Below are 21,240 nucleotides of genomic sequence, written 5' to 3' on the forward strand. Positions count from 1 at the left end.
CCGAGGTGCCAGAGTGACTCACGATCCCTGACTTTAGAGCAGGGTTGAGGAATGGCCCCATGACCCAGGGCCCAGAGCTTCCGGTCTGAGAAGGTTTCCTCAGGCCACGGCTTTCCAGTCTGCTGACTGCCTTCACACCTGCCTGGGGCTTGCCTGGGTTGAGGACTCTCCTCTCCGGGCGTTTTTTCTTGGCACTCTTTCCACAGCCTCTGTGTGGTCTTCGTTGTACCCAGAGGCCCCCAGGGAGAGCTGGTGTGTCATTCAGCAGGAGGCTTGCCAGCATGCAGGTGGCAGGACTGGCGGGTGAGCAAGCAGGCAGGCCGGACACTTGAAGCTTGGGAACTGTAATGTTCAGAGAATTTCAATTGGCACCGCTGTCCAGTCCCAGCCAACTGGTTAACGGTGCTGAGTTTGAATCAGTGACCCGCCTCCTGTCCCTCCTCCTTAGCTAGCCTCTCCCTCTCTCCCTCCCTCCCTCCTTCCCTCCCTTGGCCGGCCCTCCGGGAGGCGCCTGGAGTGGAGAGAGCGGAGCCTGGGACAGCCGCTGCTTTCTGCCTCTCCCCTCTCAGTGCAGTGCCGGCTGATGGAGTGCAGGACCGGGGCTGCCGGGTCCCCTCTATCCTAGTCCCTAGACAGGGAGAGTCCTGTGCCCAGCAGAGCTGTGCAGGGCCCTGCCAGCTCCCTGTGCCCCACCATGCCTCTGCTGGACGTTTTCTGGGCTTGCTTCAGGAAAGTGAAGGTAAGTGGCTGTCCAGACTCAGCCCACCCCACTGCTCAGGGGGAAGGGAGGCAGCTGGGGACCACTGCATGTTAGCTGCAATGCAGATGGTCTTCTGAGACCGCCTTGGCACTAGCTAGGCTTGGGTTTGAGTCCCACCTTTGTCATTTAACTAGCACTGTGACTTTCCGCTGCTTTCCCATGAAATTAAGTAGGCTAACTGGCTCCTTTTCATAAAGCTTGCCTCTGTTGCTTCCACGGCCTTGCCACCAAGGCAAAGTTCTTAAAGCCCCAGTTTCCTCAGCTTTACAATGAAAACAATAGTGACAGTAACTTCATAGGGTAATGGGGTTGGTGTTATTTATTTGTATATTCAATGTTTGCAAATATAACAGATAATGTGTGTCAAATTCCCAGCGTGTACGTGTAGCATCCATAGTATGATGATAACTATTACTATGATTATTATTGCTAATTTCCATTAACATACAAGCACCTACTCTGTGCTAGCACCATAGGAGTTACACAAAGGCAAAAAGGGACATGGTTTCTGTCTTCAAAGAGGAGGTAAGAAGAGTGACAAATCTTTATCAATCACCTACTACATGTATATGGCAGACACCATGCTAGATAGTTGGTTGCTTACTAAATATTTGTTGCATACCTACTATGTCACGGACATGAGTACAGGGGTATAGCAGGACCTACAATCTGTGTAGGGCACGACTTCTGCTCTCAAGAATCAAGGAAATGATATTTATTTAATATCCTCTGTGTACCAGACGTAGGCACTTTCATTAACTCTGGTGATAATCTCATAAGCCATTGTTTTTCTAAGTGGTGGTGAGTTGGGAAAAGGGCTGGTTTCATGTCGGCATCAAGCGCAGGGTTTAAGGGGAGAGAAGAACCCAGAGGGTTTGGAATTGATCCGCAGGTTCGTGGTCCTCACATGGAGGGGGTCCCAAATGAGATTTTCACTCATTTGCAGTGAAATGAGAGAAAAGTGGGGATAATAGAGTGCAGTTTTCAGAAAGTTAAGTTAATTCAACTCAAAAGACTATTCTTTATTTACAGATTATTATGTCCTTTGTGAGGAGGTGGGGTTCAAGTACTCTTTCTTTTATGAAATAAGAGTGAGAGATTTAAAAAATATCTGTCTTCAGGGAAATAAACACTGACTGGTCCTCTATTTATCTAAATATCGTCTTCCTCATCCACGAAATTCCAAAGTCTGGAGGCTGTTGTGTCAGGGGGTGGGGGGATTTTAGTAAAGGAAGGATGTAATGAAATGGATTTTTCTAAGCATCCCAGCAGTCTCAGGTGGGGGCAGTGGGGAAGGGTCCACATGGTGAGGTGGAGGCCAGGACGGTGGGGAGGAGATGCTGAGAGATGGAGCTAAGGGTGAGGACAGGGAAAGGGGGACGTGAAAGTGCCGGAGAAGTTTGACACCTATTTAGCACTCCTGTCCACTACCTGGCGAACCACTCTGGGAGCCTGGCATGGATTTAAATCCCTTTGTGAGAATTACCCCAATCTTTCAGACTGCCAGCAAACACTCCCAGCCCATGCCAACCCTTTAGAACTTGTTGGGGTAGGAAAGCCACAAGAAAGGCCAGAGACGTCTATCCCAGGTCCCAGACACCAGCACACATACACACTCATTCACTCATGTACGTGTCCACAAACACAGAATGTACACGTATTTGTGCACACGCTCAGCTACACACACACACATGCAAATGCATATGCACACGCAGACAGTGTACAGCCACAAGCATAGAGCCTCACATATACCTGCATGCGCATAGAGAAGTAGGCACACACACACACAAATGCATACCCTCCCACGCACAAGCAAGCAGGTGTACTCAGACCCAGGCACATACACAAAGTTATGTAGTCATACAGAAGCATGCATGTGGACACAGGGCTGTGGTGGATGCGAATGAACACGTGGCTAGATCTCGGGGCTAGGAGGCAGCCTGCCAGACCCACGCACACACTTGGGTTTCATGTCTCCTTTTCCAAGGAGGACCATCAGACAGGCCCGTCAGACAGGCCCATCAGACAGGCAGGCCTTCTGGGCTTGCAAGCTCTGTGAAAGGCATGGGCTGCTCTGAGCTGCCTGTCCTCTCTGAGCCAGGTCATCTCTTGTGAGCAGTTGCATGGCTGTGGCAGAGCCTGACATGGCTGAAAGGGCCTTTTGACCTCACCTCATTCGACCTTCCTGGGGTCCTGCTAGGAAACTGAGCCCCTGCCCTCCCACAGCATATGGAGCAGGAAGCAGAGAAACTTTGGTCTAAATCCCACCCCACGCCCTCCCAACACGCATGCATGCACACTAGCTGTATGCTTTGAGCGAGTCCTCTCTGAGCCTCAGTTTCCTTGTCTGCAAAATCAGTGTCTGCCTCACAGAGATGCCATGAGGATCTGGGGAGGCTTTGTCTTTAAAGGGCATGCAATGGAGTAGGTGGTCAACACACATGACTTGCTGGGAGCAGATTTCCTTATTGTATACCAAAGGCACCAAAGCAAAGAATAAAGGTTATGCAGTGTTTGGCTACTCCAGGGTTAAAATCTCAGGTCATGTCTGCTCTTTTGTCACAGCCCTCTACTCTGGCCCTGCCTGAGACTAGGACCAGAGCGACCCATTTGGGAGCTGAAGAGTGACTCCTCAGAAGCCATGGATACTGGGATGGTGGCACAGGGCCAGGCCAGGGGCCAGGCCCGCTTTGAGCTGCGGTGTGGGTTAGGGGCAGCCAAGGGACAGGATGCTTGGATGTGAGATGAAGCCCGTGTAAATAGTTCCATACGCGTCTGATGTATCTTCTGGAGGCCAGCAGGCTAGGAAGGTATCATCTGTAGTGTCTCAGTATAACCACACACATGGGTGAGTCCCCAGCCCCCAGCCTCACCCTTACACACACACACACACACACACACACACACACACACACACACAGAGGACTATTTCTTCCATGTGCCCTTTTGCCCCCTCCCAGCACTTCTATCAGGTGGGCATATCAGTTCTTGGGGGGCATTGGCCTGGGAGGTGGAGAATCTGGCTGGAGCTCCATCTCTGCCATGACCTCTAGATGACTCCCTCAGTTCTTTCCTCTTTTAACAGGTAGATAGTCATACAATACCAGAGATGGAAAGGCCATGTGTTCCTCCCTCCAAACTATCAATGAGCAAACTAAGACCCAAAGAGGGGAAAAGATGTGCCCAAGGTCACACAGGGAGTCAGGACACAACCGGATCTGCACACAGTCTGGGTAATGGACCGTAATCTCCCTACTTGTTCTGTGGTAAAATCTGCGCACACTTGTCTCTGGTAGAATCTAAAAGCAAACTCAGGTAGGGCATCTAGACACATGCCACACATGTGCACATATCCACGCACGTGATAATGAAATTATGGACGGAAAAGTCCCTCGTAAACTGGAAGGTTGGCCTTTTAGAGGTCCCACAGGGACACTACGCTTGTCCCGAGTCACTGTCCTCACAAACTTAGTCACGCAAGCGAGTAGGTATGGGCATGCGGGCTGTCCTGCGTTCACCCAAGGACACATTCTCAGCACTCTCTCCTGTTCATGAGCTTCCACAGCATGCGTCGGACTTTCAGGTGGCTGCCTGGGTACCTGGGCACACAGGTGCATGCTTTTGCATCCCCTCCACAGGCTCATTCATGTGCATGCATGCGCTCCGCACACAGCCTCATGTCTGTTTGTTCACACCCTGGGCCCTCTCTGCCCCAGGCCAGCTCGCAGCTTCCCAGTCTTTGCCCGGAATCAACCTGGCAGGATATGGGGTGAGACTGTGACAATGACCGGTGATTCCGCAGCCCCACTCCCAGCCTCCAGGACATCTCCACTTTTCCAGACCTCTGCCCTTGTTGCCCAGCAATGTGTGTTTGCCGTGGGAGAGGCAGGAGGGAACATGGAGAATTCAGGGCCGTGTGGGAATACACAGAAACCCTCAGATACTCTGCATACCCTTCCCACATTCCATGTGCAAGTCCTCTCTACCAAGATGATGGCCAAACATTGTTGCACACCTCCCTGCTTCATCTTAGGACACTGCAACTGGTGCCTTAACCAGCCTGAGTTTGTATGTGTATATCTGAGACTTGTACATACAGCCATCGCTCAATTCCTGGCTCCAAAGCAAGGCATTATGAAATAGACTCCCGTGTCATGACAAAACCGCTTAGCAAGGGCAAGGAAGGGCCCTACACCCCATGGAAGGAGGTTCCACCCCAGGGCCCCTCTCTGCAGTTCCACAACCCAGTCACATGTCAGTTGAGTGGTGGTTACTAGTTCCTGAGAGGAGTGAAAAATCCACACTATAGATTGTCCCTGTGTGGCTAATTGTAAATCACCTAGATGCTGACATGGGCCACGTCTCTGTGAAGCACAAGTCCATTGACTGAGGGGTAAGAACATGTGGTGATAAGGTTATTGGCACAGATGGACTTAAAGAGAGTGGTCAGTCAGTTTCTGGGGGATCCAGGGAGGTTTCTGGGAGGAGTTTCCAGCTCAGAACAGAGGGCAGCTTGGTGTGGCAGAAAGAGCACTGGACATGGAGTCAGACTGACCTGGACACAATATCCCCCTCTGCCACATCTAGGCTGAGTGGTCTTGAGCAAGCCACCTCTCCTGATGGATGACAGTTAGTGGAGTTGGCAATGAAATGCTGTATGTACAAGTCTGACAACAGCAGATGTACAGTTGGATCGAAATCTGAATGGACTATCCATGGAGGGAAAGAGAAGGGAGGCTTCTTCGAGGAAGACTAAGGTTGGGACAGGAGATGGAGGAGGCACAGAGTCAGGGGACTTGCCCTGGATGTTGAGATTGTGTGTGGATGGTGATGGGAGAATGGGCCAAAATGAGAGACTTGTGAATTTTTGTGTGGGAGTTCAACCTTGGAGCTCCTGATGCAGTGTAAAGACTAGGATCTCTAGAGTAAGAAGACATGACATCAAGTCCTTTACTATCTGAGCCACAACATGCTAGCTGTGTGTTTCCGAGAAAGTTCCTTCAGTCCTCTGAGGTTTAGTTTCCTGCTCTGTAAAATGGAGCTAAATAAAGTTGTGACGAGGCTTAAAGGAGTATAAACAGCTTAGAAAAGTACCTGGTACATAGTTAGCAAGCATTAACCATTGTTATTACTTGTACACTGGGGAAACTTAGAATTCCTACCTCATGAGGCTGAACTAATGATGGCAAGGCCTGTTGAGATCTTCATTCGTTTTGATCTTGGCTGAAGTGGCGATGGCGAGTTTCCTTAGGCTGAGAATAGCCTTCAGGAGTGTCTCCCTTCACTCCTTCAAGCAAGCCGTATGCATTCAGGGCCTCCTGAATGAGCGGCATTGCGTTAGGCCCTGGGGTTGATAATGGCTAGCAAATGGCTGTGGGAGCTTTCTATCTAGTGGATAGAACGTAAATTTTTCACACTCACAACCCCCAATGCTCTGTGCGTGGGTATGACTAACCCAGTCCAGAAAGTGTCAGGGTATGGAACTGTCCCGATAGGTTAACAATTTTAGTCTAACTAGGACCTACACGTAAAGGATGGCTAAACTGGGCTCCAGGGCACTTCCTGTAGGAGCACAGCTGAGCTCTCTTGACAAGGCCCAGCCTGGGGATGGGGCTGGGGACCTCCAGAATTTGCCTGATCTGAGTTTACTCATGATGCTTGCTTGCCCCTCTCCCCCTGTTGTGCATCTTGGCAAAATAGGTACGGTATGCTCGAATCCTCTGAGCGTGGACACTGTTTGTTGTGGGGACTGGGAGAGCTGGGGAGGTGAGATGGGAGTGGGAAGCAAGCTTTGACTCTGACCTATGTCTTGAACACAAATTGTGACTTTCCCTTTACCTTCTTTGGTGCCAAAAGCAATGTGAGTGGGGATTGCTGGAGGGCGGAGGACGCACCTGACAATATGGCTGGTGGGAGAGGCTGCAGATGGGAAACAGCAGGCTTGTTTTTCCCCCCAAAGCACTAGAGAGAGTTAGAACTAATATTAGCTAGCATTCATAGAGCACAGACTATGTGGTAGACACTGCTCCAAGCCCTTCCCATGTAATAACTCTGCAAGGCAAGTACTACTATTCCCATCATCCGCATTTTACTAAAGCACAGAAAGGTTTGGAAACTTATCCAAGGTCACACAGCTCTTAAGTGATAAAGTTGGGATTTTAAACTGAGGTCATCTAGGTCTAAAATCCATGTTCTAATCACTGTATTTGTGTGATCTGTGCCTCAGTTTCTCCACCTATAAAATGAGGGGGCTAGACTGGTTTTTCTCTTATTATATTTCATATATACTTCTTTGAACTTTCAGGCCAAGTGAAAAAAAAAACTGCTCCCAAAATGTCAGTGATTTCCACTCAAGGTCCTTGGGGAGGGGAGGGGCGCCTAGGCTCAGGGAAACAAGCCTGTGATGGACGCCAGTCCTCCCAGCGGCCCCTAGGGCCTGAGAACAGCCGGACGCTTGGAAAGTTCTGGAAGCCAGGCCAAGTCCCTAGTAACAATCACAGGGAGCGGCAGGCCCGGTGGCCTGGGCTGGCATGTGGGGTCAGAGGTTTCACAGTGGCGTGGGGCAGTGGAACTCCTTGAGCCCGCCCCTCTGGCCCACCTCTGAGCTGCTGCTGTGGCCAGGGACCTTGGAGTCCAGTTGGACCAGTTGTTCCAAGGCTGGGTCTGCCAAGGGGCAGAGGAAAGGAAGTCCTGCGCTTGGGGAATGGGGCTTGAGGCCCTGGAAATGGGTGTGAGCTGACTTTCCCTGGCCTTTCCTCTCTCCCCGGCCTGGGTCACCCTGGGAGCTTGAGAGAAGAATCTGGTACAATGATATAGCACAGGAGCTTCGGGAAGTAGAACCCTGATCTACTAGCCCAGCTCCTGCCTCTTCTTTCCCTCTCTGGGCCTCAGTTTCCTCATCCAGGACACAGGGACAGTATTCCGTACTTCATAATTGATGGAAACACTGACATGTGAAAGGACCTGCCACACAGTAGGTGCTCGGTACCATGTGAGTTACATTTGAGGAGGGCTGATGGCTTGCTCTGTGTGAGTCTGGGCCCATGGCTTGTGCCCTCAGTTTCCTCATCCAACATAAAGAGAAATTTTACCTGCCTGGGAGCGCCTAGAATTGGAGACATCCTGTGGAAGTAAAAAGACAGTAGGAAACACGGATGTCACGACCCAGAGGCTCAGGGAGTGGTTGTCACTCCTCCTATCCTGCTCTCTTCTCCCCTGGCCAAACCAGCTCAGAGTCTGGAGAAGAGTGCCATTCTACCCTGGAGCCACTGTCTCGCTCCCCTCCAGTCCCTTCCTGCGCTCACTCGTCCAAGGCCCCTCTCCTGGAAGGACTCCCAAGCTCTGGGCAGGAAGGAGGGTCCCTGTGGGCCAGTGGGAAAGTCACGTCTTTGGGATAGGACATTCCTGAGATTATCCGGAGAACCCCTGGGGCTTGCAGCTGCTCCCTGGCCCTCCTCCGAGGCCCTGCTGTGGAGGCGGGGAGGACAGTGGGCCCAAAGGCAAGGAGTGGGGCCTGGAGCGGCCCTGTGGGCCTGGTGAGGAGTGAGGAGTGGGGGAGGTGGAAAGAAGGCTATGCCAGGGCTGGCAGGAGGGAATTAAGGTGCCAAGGGTCCAAGGCAGCAGGACTTTCTGTTCTGAGGTGAGTTATAAAGTGATACGCAGATCAGCATTCCTGAGGCTGCAGGTCACATAGTGTTTCGGGGTGGGTGAGTGGGTATTAGACCATGGTAGTCCTGGTGGGTAGGCAGGGGGTCGGGCCTTCTGAGAGGCCCCACTCTCCAAGCCAGTAGGGACAGCTCATACCGTCAGAGAGGGGACAAAGGAGATAGACCCTCTGGGGATTCCTGAAAAGGCGCTCCCAGACTCTGCATTCTATAAAGATCTTGCAGAAGGCCTTTCTTCCATGACCCTTTCCTGGCTGGGGCTGTCCCTCCCCCTTTTCCTTGTGATGGAAGGTTGAGAATTGCCAGGGACCCACCTATGATTATAGAAACAAGTGTGAAGCCCAGCAAAGAGTTGGTCAAAGGTACACGGTCAAGCCCCAGCCTGTGGTGTACCCGGTCCTCCTCTAAACCAGGTGTCCTCTGCCCTTTCCAGGGAACAGACTGGTGTCCCTCAGGGCCGCAGCATGCTACTATCAGCAAGCCACTGGCATGGGCCTTCAGAGTGGTACCATGACACAGTGCTCCAATTTAGGGCCTGGTGGCAGGCTCAATCCAACCCCAGTCCACAAACTGGCCTCCATGTACCCGGCTGTCTCTACCTTGGGCTGTGAGCTCCTCTAGAGACCCACCCTGTGTCTCGTGTACCCGTGTGTTCAGCCTAACACAGCCCCTATTCTAGGCCTAGCCTAGAGGGGCTGGCTGAGTGCATAGAACACACACACATACTCGTTCGCACACAAGTGGCCACACCCACTGCACCCCCACCCAGCAGAGAGACCCCAAGAGACAGAAGAGCCAGCTTTTGAGGGGCCAGGGAGCCCGTTTCCCACAGTGGCCATAGTCTGTGTTGGCAAAACATGGGCTCAGCCTGGGGGTGGTGAGAGCCCACTCTGGAGGAAGGGAGGGTCAGGCACTGAATAGGGCTGTGTGTAGCTCAACTGAGAGGGCTGGGGGAGGCAGGAATGTGAAGAACGTGCTCTCGTGACTGGCCCCAGGCTTGGGCCTGTGGCCATGCACTGGCCAGGAGCTAAGGGGAAAGCAGAGAAAGTAGGCAAGGAAGGGAGGAAAATCTCTGTAGGCTTGCCCACAGATAGCAGGGCCAAGGGCTGCACGGACAGGCTGCAGGCTGAGCAGAGAGGATGCTGGGGAGAACGAGCTCCATCCAGCAAGCATGGCCGGGGACTCCTCAGGCCTGGACAAAACCTGTCAGTAGCAGTTGCAGCTTCTCTCAGAGACACCCCTCTCAGACCTCCCAACTTCTCACGCAGCAAGCAGCTTTCTGTCGCCATCCCCCTTTTGGCTGTGGCTCTCTCTTTTGCACTCTTTCAAGATGATTCCCTTTTTCTCTCAGAAATTCCTGATCTGTCTTTTTCTGTCTGACCACTGTATCTGCCCCTAGACTCCAGGCTCCCGAAGGGCAGGGATGTGCTTCCGTGCAGCTCTGCTCGTGGGGATCCACCATAGCACCTACTCCACTGCTCTGGGTGGGTGCTCCGCAAATCCCTCAAGCCCGACAGGTCCACACGACATTCATTACAAAAGGAAGACCCGCCCCCCCCCCCCCGCGGTCCCTGCCCCCTCCACCACACCCAGATCTGCTCTGGCCTCCCCATCTCTAGTTTTGCCTAACCTCTCCAACCCCCATTCCCAATCTATTCTTTTTTTTTTCCACTTTCTGAGTAACATTTTATGGGATTGATTAAACTTCAGCACCATAACTGTTGACTTTACAGGCCAGAAAAGAGACTCAGAGTGTTATGCTCTGGACAATTTGTGCCTCACAATATTTTTAAAAATTTATTGGGGTGACAATTGTTAGTAAAATTACATAGATTTCAGGTGTACAATTCTGTATTACATCATCTATAAATCCCATTGTGTGTTCATCACCCAGAGTCAGTTCTCCTTCCATCACCATATATTCGATCCCCCTTACCCTCATCTCCCACCCCCCACCCCCCTTACTCAACACACAGAGGAACAGTCTGAAATATAAATCTGACTCTGTTACTCCTCTGTTTAGGCCTCTTCAGTGGCTCCCTACTGAGCTCTGGATAAGGTTCAAGTTCCTTCATGTGACCAACAGGGTCCTTCGTGATCTGGCCCCTACCTGCTGCTCCAGACTCATTTCTTCCTGTCTGTCTGGTATTCAGTCTGTAGCCAGACTATGCACCGTTCCTCAAAGCACACGTGTCCACACCTCCTTGCCCTTTTCTCTGCTCTTCCTTCTGCCGGCCATGCTACACATCCTTCAAGGCCTGGTCCCAATGCTGCTTCCTTCACGAACGCCCTCGTGACAATACACCTGCACGCCCAGTAACTACTTACTCCCCCCACTCAGTTCCCCAAGGCTTTATGCTTTCCCATAGCACTTACATGCAATTGTGATGCTTTCTGCATGTGGCCTACCCCTACCGCCAACTCCGTTGTGAGTTTCTCCAGGGCAGGGGACATGCCTGATTTCGCGGAACCCCTGAGTATCCAACACAGGGAATGACCCTGAGGAAGGTGATAGTGACTGGATGAATGACCCACTGGATGGGAAGACTGTCACCACTAATCCTGGTCTTCTTCCAGAATGGCTGTCTCTGTAAGTGTCGGACTCCTGGCTCCTGGGTACAGAACCCCCACGTAACAAGAATATGTTCTACAACTAGGAAACACAAAGAGCCCTTACTTGGTAGCAGAACTGTCCGATGCAAAACATCATGCCTCATTTTTCCCTGTGACCCTCTCAGTTACTGAAAGAGTGCCAGGAGCAGGGTCCAAAGGAATCCTGGACCACAGAGAGAAAAGAATAGGAAGCCATAAAAATGGGAGCCTCATAGGCCTAAAGTGTAAAGTTGGTTCTGACATTTACTAACTGTGTGACCTAGGATAAGTCTTTTCACTTCTCCGGGCCTCATTTCCTTCATGTGTCACATGAGGATAATAAAACCTATCATGCAGACTGTTTGTGACAGTCAAATAAAGTCACTTATTTGTAACCTGTAAATCCCTGTGTCAATTTAAAGCCTAACTAGCTCCTGAACTATCTTTAATTCTGTTATACCTATGATGCGTTGGGGGGTAGGGTGGGAGAGGAGGGAATTTAATATCAATGGAAGAGGACTGCAGAGTGGCAGTCTGTCCCACCTGTCAGTTCATCTCCTAATTTCCACGACCACACAGCGGCCTGCTTCCTTCTTCTCTCCCACTACCTCGTCCTTTCTTTTTACTCCCCTTTTGTTGACCACGGAGAATTATATTGACTTGCTTAATTCAAAATAGGTCCACTTTGTAACTCTGTAGACAGCTGTAATTTCACAGCTGTCTCTCTTGATTGGTCTTTCTCCTATTTTCACATCAATCTCATTCCAGAATTTTCCATTTCCCCCACACTAACATCTCTCAAGGGCCTTGTCAATGAACACCCGGGGGTCACATCCTACCCCTCCTCTCTCCTGGAGCCAATTGTAGGTTGAACATTCACCATGTCGTCTTGTGGTCTACAAGGGTGGCTCTGACCTTTAGTCATTTGAGGGTGATCTAGGACTGAACCTAATCTCCTAGGATTAAAAATCATTGTTGTCTGCACCTGGTGTGGCAATCATTGTTCATGGGGTAAGAGAGATTAATTACAAAAACTGTGGCAAACTCTTTTCCTGATAACCTTTCTGTTGGTTTAGAAGCTGGCCGCATAAAGGCAGGAGAATAGGCGTGAAGACCCTTCTATCTCTAAGAAGAACCCTTTCTTTCCTTCTTAACTGTTGAATTAACGTTTCTACCACTACTACTTTAGCCCAAGCGACCGACTTTGCTTATCTGAACTACTGCAAAAGCCTCCTAAGAGACTCCTGCTTCTACTCCAGCGCCACAGCCCATCCCCCACACAGCAGCCAGAGTGAGCTTCCTAAGGTGGAAATCAGATCTTGTCATTCTCCTGCACTGCACCCTCCGCTGGCAACTTACTGTCACTTGAATCAAAGCCAAAACCCTCACCCTGGCCTTCAAAGCCCTGCAGAATTTGGCCCCTGCCTTTCTCTTCAACCTCTGCCTGGAAGGTTCTACACCCCTATTGTCACATTGCTGGCCCTTCTTGTGATTCAGGCCTCTGCTCAACGTTCCGCTCCTCTGAGAGACCCCTTCTGACCACTCCTTCTAAAGCAATCCCCCTGTTTCTCCTGCCCTAGCACTCTACCTCATCCTGATTTTTTCGAGTTGTCCCTTTTGGGGATGGCATCTTTGTATACTGGTCTGGAGCCCTGATTTTTTCAACTGCCTCAGGTACCTAGGGGACACTTCCAGACCATCTGGTTTACCCCAGGGTGGGCCCACAGGACTGTAGGTATCTGCATACTTTAAAAGCTGCTGCCCAAGCGTCTGGCCTCCAATCAGCCTGCATCTAGGTGCTGACTGAGATCCTTCTCGTTCTTCTGGGAGCTATTGAAAATACAATAGGCTGCTAGGACAATCCCAAAGGGTTGAGGGACAACCAAGAGCTAGGGCAGGGTTGAATGACAAGGTTCACCTCCTACATGAGGCCACTCCTTCACAAGACTGGCAGAGCTAGTCTCATCTAATGCACAGAAACCAAGGCAGAGAGTCAAGCAAAATGAAGAGACAAAAGAATGTTACATTTTGGTTGTTTCCATGTCTTGGCCACCGTCCTTCGATAGATGAATGGATAAAGAAGTTGTGGTATATATACACAATGGAATACTATTCGGCGGTAAGAAAAGATGATATAGGAACATTTGTGACAACATGGATGGATCTTGAGAGAGTAATGCTGAGCGAAACAAGTCAGACAGAAAAAGCAGAGAACCGTATGATTTCACTGATATGTGGTATATAAACCAAAGGCAGCAAGGGAACAGGACAAACAAATGGGAAAGAGAAACTCATGGACACGGACAATAGTTTGGTGGTTGCCAGAGGGTAACGGGGGTGGGGGGTGGGGGGGTGGGATATGAGGATGGGGGGGATCGAATATATGGTGATGGAAGGAGAACTGACTCTGGGTGAAGAACACACAATGGGATTTATAGATGATGTGATGCAGAATTGTACACCTGAAATCTATGTAATTTTACTGACAATTGTCACCGCAATAAATTTAATTTAAAAAAAAAAAAAAAACCAAAAAAAAAAAAAAAAGAATGTTACAAATGAGAGAACCAGATACAAAACCTCAGACTGTGTCCAGACACCTTGTGACATTCCAGCCTGAGCAAGCGAGGCGATGTGACAGCCTTCCTCCCAGGTGAGGTGGATGTCCAGTTACTGACTTAGCCTCCTTTGAGTTGGTCTCCTAGGGGCAAACGTGCAGAGGTGGAAATCCAGGCTTCCCACGAGGCCTCTGCCTACACCACCGAGCTGGGAAGGACGCCTCATTACAGCTTCTCACACGCTCTCCACTGACACCATGGTGTGTGTATCAGGGGTGGGGTTTGGACCTCCAGACTGGGATGAAAGTCTTGCCTCTCCTCTGGGCCTTTTACAATCACCCTGAAGGAAGGAGTGAGATGGCAGCTGTAGTACGACAAGGATAAAGATCTGTGCTCCCTACCTGGCCTTTTCTGATGGGGGGTGAGAACGGAGTCCATGGTATTTGACAATTGTGGGTCAACGATGGTCTACAAGTTTTCTGTCTTGTTAGGCTTTCCCCCTTCCTGGCCCTTTGGCTAGAGAGAGCAGGCTCTCCCTGAAGCTTTGTTTGTGCCTATTTGTGTTTCCAGTTTTTCCAGCGTAGTCTGGGATGTCTTAGACAAAAAGCCCAGGAAATCCACTGCCAGGTCATTCTTCAGGTTCAAGGTCCTGAACAACTTTCTCCCTACTTTTCAGAGTCTTCTTCTTCTTTTTCTCCTTCTCCTTCTCCTTCTTCTTTTAACATTTTATTTATTTAAGTGTGTTTTTCCAGGACCCATCAGCTCCAAGTCAAGTAGCTGTTTCAATCTAGTTGTGGAGGGCGCAGCTCACAGTGGCCCATGTGGGGATCGAACCGGTGACCTTGTTGTTAAGAGCATCACGCTCTAACCAACTGAACTAAGCAGCTGCCCTTTCAGAGTCTTATTATGTTTGTTTTATATTTACATTGTTCTTAGATTTTAGTTGTACTTAGTGGGAAGAATAGGGAAAAGTATATCCACTCAATGTTGTTCTGGAAATGGAAGTTCAAATACATTGTTTTACAAAATGTACTCCTGGCCTTAGCTAGGGCAATAGCCAAAAAGAGAAATAAAAAGCATTTTGATGCGGGAGGGAAGAAGAAATAAAACTGCCCCAATTCACAGACAACATGATCATCTATGTACAAAATCCCAAAGAGTCTGTAAAGCAGTTTTTAGAACTAATGAGTTTAACAAGGTCCTAAGTTACAAGGTCAATATCAACACGTGGAGAATGAATCTTATTTCTATGTACTAGCTATGTAAACTTAGAATATACAAATGATTTTGAAGAAAATACCATAAAAACAACAACCTTCAAGCATTGAAATACTTAGAAATATTACAAAGCGTATATAGAATCTATATGTTAAAAACTAAAAAAGCAAGTAAGGAAAGAAGGAAAGATCTACATAAGTGAAACAGAGTTTCTCCTATTGGTTCTTAGTGATGTGTGAAATGTCCTTATTTATTTGTTTAGCTGTTTATTGTTTGTCCCTGCTCCATGAGGACAAGGACCTTGTCTTGATCACTGCTATTTCCTTAGCATCTAGCATAGTGCTTTGAAGACCGTTGGTGCTCTATAAATATTTGTTGAATGAATGAATTTACAATGTGCTTTATCATTTTAAAAGATACTGTCAGGTACATTAATTTCTCACAAAGCCTGTGACGTTGGGATTATTACTATCTTAGTCTTATGGATGCAGAAACTGAGGTTCAAGAGGTTATGTCCAATATCGTATCATCAGTAAGCAGAGGAAGGTGACCTGAACTTGACTTTTCCAATTCTAAATACTGCTCATTCCACCAACACACCGTGCTTCTAACCTGGTTGATGCTATGCCAAGGATGGTATGTGCCAAGCCAATGCTGACCGATTTTTTGATAATCCTTATTGGCAGGTCTTGGAACAGTTCTATGAACTGTGCAGACTCTCCAATCCCCTGACTTGGGGGTGCTCCCTATTTAGTGAGAGTGAAGTAAACCAGAGGAATCTGCCAATGGAGTGGAAGAAAGTATTATGGAGCAGGCAGTCAGGCGTCTGGGCTTCTAGATCCCACTTGCTCCCTACTTGTATTTCATTTTCCTTTGCTGTGGGCCTCAGTGTGTCTTTCTGTAAAATGGATTGATTGAACATGCCGACTTCAAAGATTCCGTCCATTTTCAACTTTGCAGGGGTCTCTGCACTGTCTGATGAGATTCTCCTCTGTTTCCTTTGCAGTGCTTCCCGTTGCAGCGGGGGAGGAAGAATGCCGGTAAGTGTGTGAAGTGGGGCACACCGGTGGCATGCAATGGGACCAGTTTCTCAGTGCTCCTGTTGGGTGGCCCATTAGATTTCTGGGCGGTACAGCCAGTGGCCTAGATGCAGAATCTGAAGACACTCTCTATCTCCCTCTAGTGGACTCCTAGGTCTTTGCCTTTTGGAAGTGAGTGAGCATGCACAGTTTGTTTATTTCTCCCAGGGAGGGTTTTCTCTGCTCCGGGAGCCAGGGGAGGATGTCCCTGAAGAGCTATCAGCAAGTGGCAGCTATCCATATGCTTCCGTTGTTCTCGGAGGCCTTTTTTCCACTGGGAAGTATACCAGGGGTGGGAGGTATGCTGGGAAACGGGACAGGTAAGTGGAGGAAAAGAGACTTGACATTTGAGAGTCGGGGCCAGTGGTATTTCCACCATTTGCTTTATCTGGAAGGCTTCCAAGAGGCTTAGTTAGGATTGAGGGGATATATGTAGCCTTGAGGGGAAAAATTGCCCTCTTTTTTCTCTCTGACAAGTTTCTTTGAGCTTGTCTGCTTTCTGCCCAGTGGATGGCATTCCGGGGGCAGCTCCCTTCTGTCGAGGAGGACCCAGTTGTCTAGAGGAAGACGGCTGCTTTGGGGAGGGAGAGGAAAGGATACTGGCCAGGAACGAATTTACTGCCAGAGCCTGACTGCGGGCATCGGCCAGGCTTGGCTGAGGTCATCTAGGCCATCCTCCTTGCTCCAGCCCAACCTCAGCCATTCCCATTGGCTCTAGTTTTTCATCAGGATGAGCTCATGACTTGAATGAGCATGATTCCTAGGTGGTAGTTAAGGTTCGGGGTCATGTGGAAACAGAAAGGCACCAATTGACAAGTGACATGCTAAGGACCTATGCAAGGTCCCCAAGTAGTTGGAGCTGGTTTGGGCCTTCTTACCAGGAGGCAGAGAGGGGATCTGGTGACCTCCCAAGGACTTTTCCACCCTAGGCCCTTGAGTTCTTGGGTGGTGGCTGCTAAAAAAGAAGAAGCGCCAGTGGGGCGAGGCGTTTATTTGCATTGCCATGACAGCAGATGAGAGGGGACCTATTTTGAAGCAGGAACACTGCTTTGATCAGCACACAGCATACATCTGCTTCTCCACCCTCCGCCTCCTCCCCCCACCACCATTCCAGGGCTTCTTGCTGAGCACAGTTCCTGCTTTGCAACAGAGACTTCTGGGGGCACAAGATCTGTGGGTTGCCCATCCTGGGGGAAGGACAAACTTCTCCATTTCAGAGACACCAGCTGCAAAGGCTAAAGAGAAACCCCTAAGGCCCTGAAATAGTGACCCCCCCAACCCCCACCAGACGAATGCATTTGCAGCTGCCAAGTTGCCTCATTAGACGATCTGTGCCAGGCTGAGTCGCCAGAGCTCAATCCTGGGAGGGTGGGCACCAGGTGGCTGAGTGGTCTGTGGTTTCCAGTGCCTAGAGGAATGTCTTTTAGGGTCTGGGGCCAGGCAGAAGATGTTGCCACCTACAGGGCTGAGCTGGGACAGGTTTTTGTGCTAATTCTTTAGGTTAAATTTTGAAAATGTCTATTTAAGGGCAAAAAAATTGTTTCAGGCCGACCCAAGGCCCATGAGGCACAAATTAGGAGTTTTATGGATGTGGCAATGGAAGCAGCAAGGCACTGGGGATAAGGGGGCTTGGATTTTAGCCCAAATTTTACTAATGATTCACAGTGTGAATCCAGGCAAGGAACGTCCTCTCTCTGGATCAGTGTCCACATTTATCAAGTGTATGGCCTTCACCCTGTCCCTTCCCCTCTCTGGGCCTTAGTGTCCCCAACTATAAAATGAATGGTTTGTTCTACATGACCTCTAAGGTATGTTGCTGCTCTGGAATTCAATCATAAGAGTCAATATGTTAAAAACAAAGTGCTGAACAACTGTGCTTAGTTCTGAGATTTAGCTCAGGGAGGGAGCAGAACTCTGGGTTTGTTTTGTTATTTATTTGTGGACTACGTAATGCATTCACGTATTTCAAAATTCAAAAGGTACAGAAATAAAGTGTCACTCCCGTCTCTCACTCACCCAGCCATCCTCTTGGAGGTGACTGGTGACCGAAGTTACCAGCTTCTTGGGTCCTTGATGAGTTCAGAAGGTCTAAAGAAAGTGAGCTGTGCCAGACAGCACTTCAGTGGAGGCTGGAGCTGCCTGATTTGGGGTGGGGGAGCATTGAGGGGAGCGTGCAGAAAGGGCAACGGAGAAGTTGCTGTGGGGCAGCGGTGGAAGAAGCATTAGTTGAGGGGGCAAGAGGCCTGGGATCCAATTTTGACTGTGCCACTCATGGTTGAATGATCTTAAGAAACTGCACCACGTGCCCCTCGAGCCTGTTGCTTTCGTGTGTGCTATTTTTACAAGTTCCAGAACAGTAGAACAGACGTGGTGGACTTCTTAGAGAAGAGAAAGCTGTGACACTGACTCAAAGCTGACATGTGATTTGCATATGTGATCTTCTTCCTATTAAGATCAGTCAATCAAAGGTTTCTCTGACATGCTGCTGCTTTCGTCCTAACCGGTCTCATTGACAGAGCAAATCTGTAGCACTGTTCTCAGAGGAGAACGTGAGCAATGTCCACCTAGGCCCAGGGCATGACCTGAATGACCTTTGACGGTCTTGCTGTCATGGTGCAAGAATCTGCTAGCACAGTGTTTTCCAAATTTCCCTTATTTGTGAACCAATTTCACAATTTTTGCCATCGCTTCATCCGATGCCATTATATGCTTACTGTTTTTCTTTAAGTCAACCTGATATTGAACAATAACCTCCCTCTAAGCTGTAATACCTGTGAAACCAGCTTTGTGATACTAGTTACATCTTTCCCAATACATACTGAATCCAATATATGTCTATCACAATTCGAAATGTCAGTGTGTCGCTCCATATATCGTGCATATAATAATACCAAGCATTGGAAAACACAAACCAGCAGGTCAGAAGGAGGTTGAGGCATTCGGGGCTCACTCCAACACTCACTAGTTGCTCTCGGGCACCCCACATCACTTCATACTTTTTCGAAGTCCTCACACCATGTTGCTTAAGTGCAGGTACTGAAGTGAGAACATTGACTGGGGAACCAGAGGCTCTAGCTTTCAGTTCTGGCCCTGCCTTTGCCAGCTGTATGGCCTTCACCCTGTCCCTTCCCCTCTCTGGGCCTTAGTGTCCCCAACTATAAAATGAATGGTTTGGTCTACATGACCTCTAAGGTATGTTGCAGCTCTGGAATTCAATGGTTCCCTGATTTCCAAACCCCACACTTCTACTGAACCCATTAGCTCCCCTTCCCAGCAGACCACAGAGGTGAGGAAGCTGCTGACCTTCCCTCCCACCTCCCTTGCACCAAATCCTACCGAGGCCCCTTGCTCCCAGTTCACAAAGCTCCTTTTGTTGCCTGGAGCCGGTCACGGCTTCTCTCCAGGCTCCTGCCGAAGTGGCTGAGGCAACCTGGGGGGTAGTAGCTGGTCTGTAACAAGAGCCCCGGCTCCCCAACCCAACTGGCTCCAGCCTGGCTGCACGCTTGGCCTCAGCACCAGTCTCGTCTATCAGCTGCCCCAGACCCCTCCCTCCAGCTCTGACGGGCAGGGAGACCAATTTAAAAGGGAGAAAGTAGAAACAAATATATTTATTTAAATGCATTTATTTCAGTTGCTACTGGACATCACTTTGAATGCTTAGGAGGGCAGTAGACTGAAATACTGAGCTATGAAAACCATCAGGATAATAATGCAGTTTACTTCCTTTGTTTCAAAAGTGCTGAAATAATTCTTGTAACTGATTCTTGACAGATCTGGTCATTTAGCATTTGCAGTTGTATGAAGAACATTTGCAGGGCACAGCTTATCTAGCATTTGACACATATTTTACCCGGCAAACTTAGAATGGTAGGTAGAAAGATCTACTTAGTTAGTGGGTATCTGGAATTGATTATCATTTGAGACAGGAAATCTTTCAACCATAATCTACCATGAATTCCAACAAGACAAAAACACACTGGACTGTGAGTTGAGAACTCTGAGACTTAGTCCCAGCTCTGACATTAACTCCTTCTGTGACCTTGAGTTAGTTGTCTCCCCTCCCTGAGCCTCAGTTTCCTTGTCTGAAAAATGAGAAGGTTGAACTAGAAGGTAACAAGGTCCTCTGTACTCTGACTCTGTGTCATCCTCCACCCCCACCCGTGCCAGAGTCGAATTGAAAGGAGGGAGAGGTGGGGATACGGTCATTGCAAAGGGCAATTTCAAGATGTTCTCTGGGATGGGGAAAATATTTCCAGACCTGTAGATGCACATCAGGTAAGTGTTCTGAGGCACAGCCCGGTGGGCCATTTTCATAGCATGGGCCAATCCAGAAGACCAGAGCAAGACCTGGCTTGAATGGGATAGTGACCCAGGGGCAGGGGAGGGAATGGGAATTGCAGTTGGAGTGACAGGCCTGGAAAAGACCTGGGAAGTGCTGTAAGACACTTCCACCAGAAGGTCCCATGAATATTTCCAACTCGACACCACAGATCATAATTCTTCATCATTCCCCTGGAAACCTTCCCCTTCTCCAGGACTCTATTTCTTGGTTGATGTACCATCAGCCACCTAATCACTCAAGCAAGAATTGTGGGAATCACCTGGATTCCTCCATCTCTCTCATTTGCTGCCATCCCATGAAACGTCTCTGTCATGTTTCCTAAATTGCCCTCCATCTTGGCCCTTAGCAGCGCTGGCATGGATGTTTGCAATGGCTTCCAAACTCGTCTTCCTGCCACCATGCTTTCCCTTCCAGTCTACCTCCCATACTGCTGCCAGAGTTCTCTCTTTAAGAGAAAAAAAACGACCATGATCCAACACCTTTGATGGTTCCTTACCTTTGGTAAAAGTACAACTTCTTTACAATGGCATGCCAGGTCCTTCACAGCTTAGACAACCTATCTTTTTCTTGCTTCATCTCCCAATACATCCCCACATTTCTGAGTCTCATGGGACAACTGACTATTTTTTATATGTATAATGAACTCATATTGGGCTCTCCACTGGGTGTGTTTCTGCTAGCCTTCTGCTTGGCCTGTCAAGGTGTCCTCTGGCCTCCCATCCCATCTTATCCATATTTCTACTATAACACATCAGACTCTTGTGAATTTGCCTTTTTCTTTCCTGTATCTGCCATAGACAGTAAGCACCGGGCCTCATATAAACAACGAATCTGCCAAGGATTGTCTTTTAGGTTTGATGGCATAGCAAAAGAGATTCTGGTAATCAGATTAGCAACTTCTTCCTCTCAGTAGACTTTCTTCCCTATCATTTCAGCTCTGAACTAGCGATTACAGATTGATACAGAGCCCCTACTCATTCCAGATGGCAAACTGTTTTGAGACAGAACCTTGAGGGTCCGGTAGTTC

General features: G+C 49.1%; 1 protein-coding gene across 1 annotated transcript in view; it reads left to right on the forward strand.

Annotated features, from left to right (window-relative positions):
• The first annotated feature begins 509 nt into the window (after positions 1-509).
• STARD8 (StAR related lipid transfer domain containing 8) overlaps positions 510-21,240 on the forward strand; it is a 70,120-nt gene continuing 49,389 nt past the window's right edge. Inside the window, exons 1-2 of the mRNA XM_019753600.3 lie at positions 510-739; positions 15,799-15,832. Coding sequence (XP_019609159.3) covers positions 695-739; positions 15,799-15,832 — 79 coding nt within the window. The 5' untranslated portion in view covers positions 510-694. The remainder of the gene's footprint in view (positions 740-15,798; positions 15,833-21,240) is intronic.

This window comes from Rhinolophus sinicus, chromosome 18, assembly GCF_057876585.1.
Source record: "Rhinolophus sinicus isolate RSI-liver-muscle chromosome 18, RSI-T2T, whole genome shotgun sequence".
Taxonomy (NCBI): domain Eukaryota; kingdom Metazoa; phylum Chordata; class Mammalia; order Chiroptera; family Rhinolophidae; genus Rhinolophus; species Rhinolophus sinicus.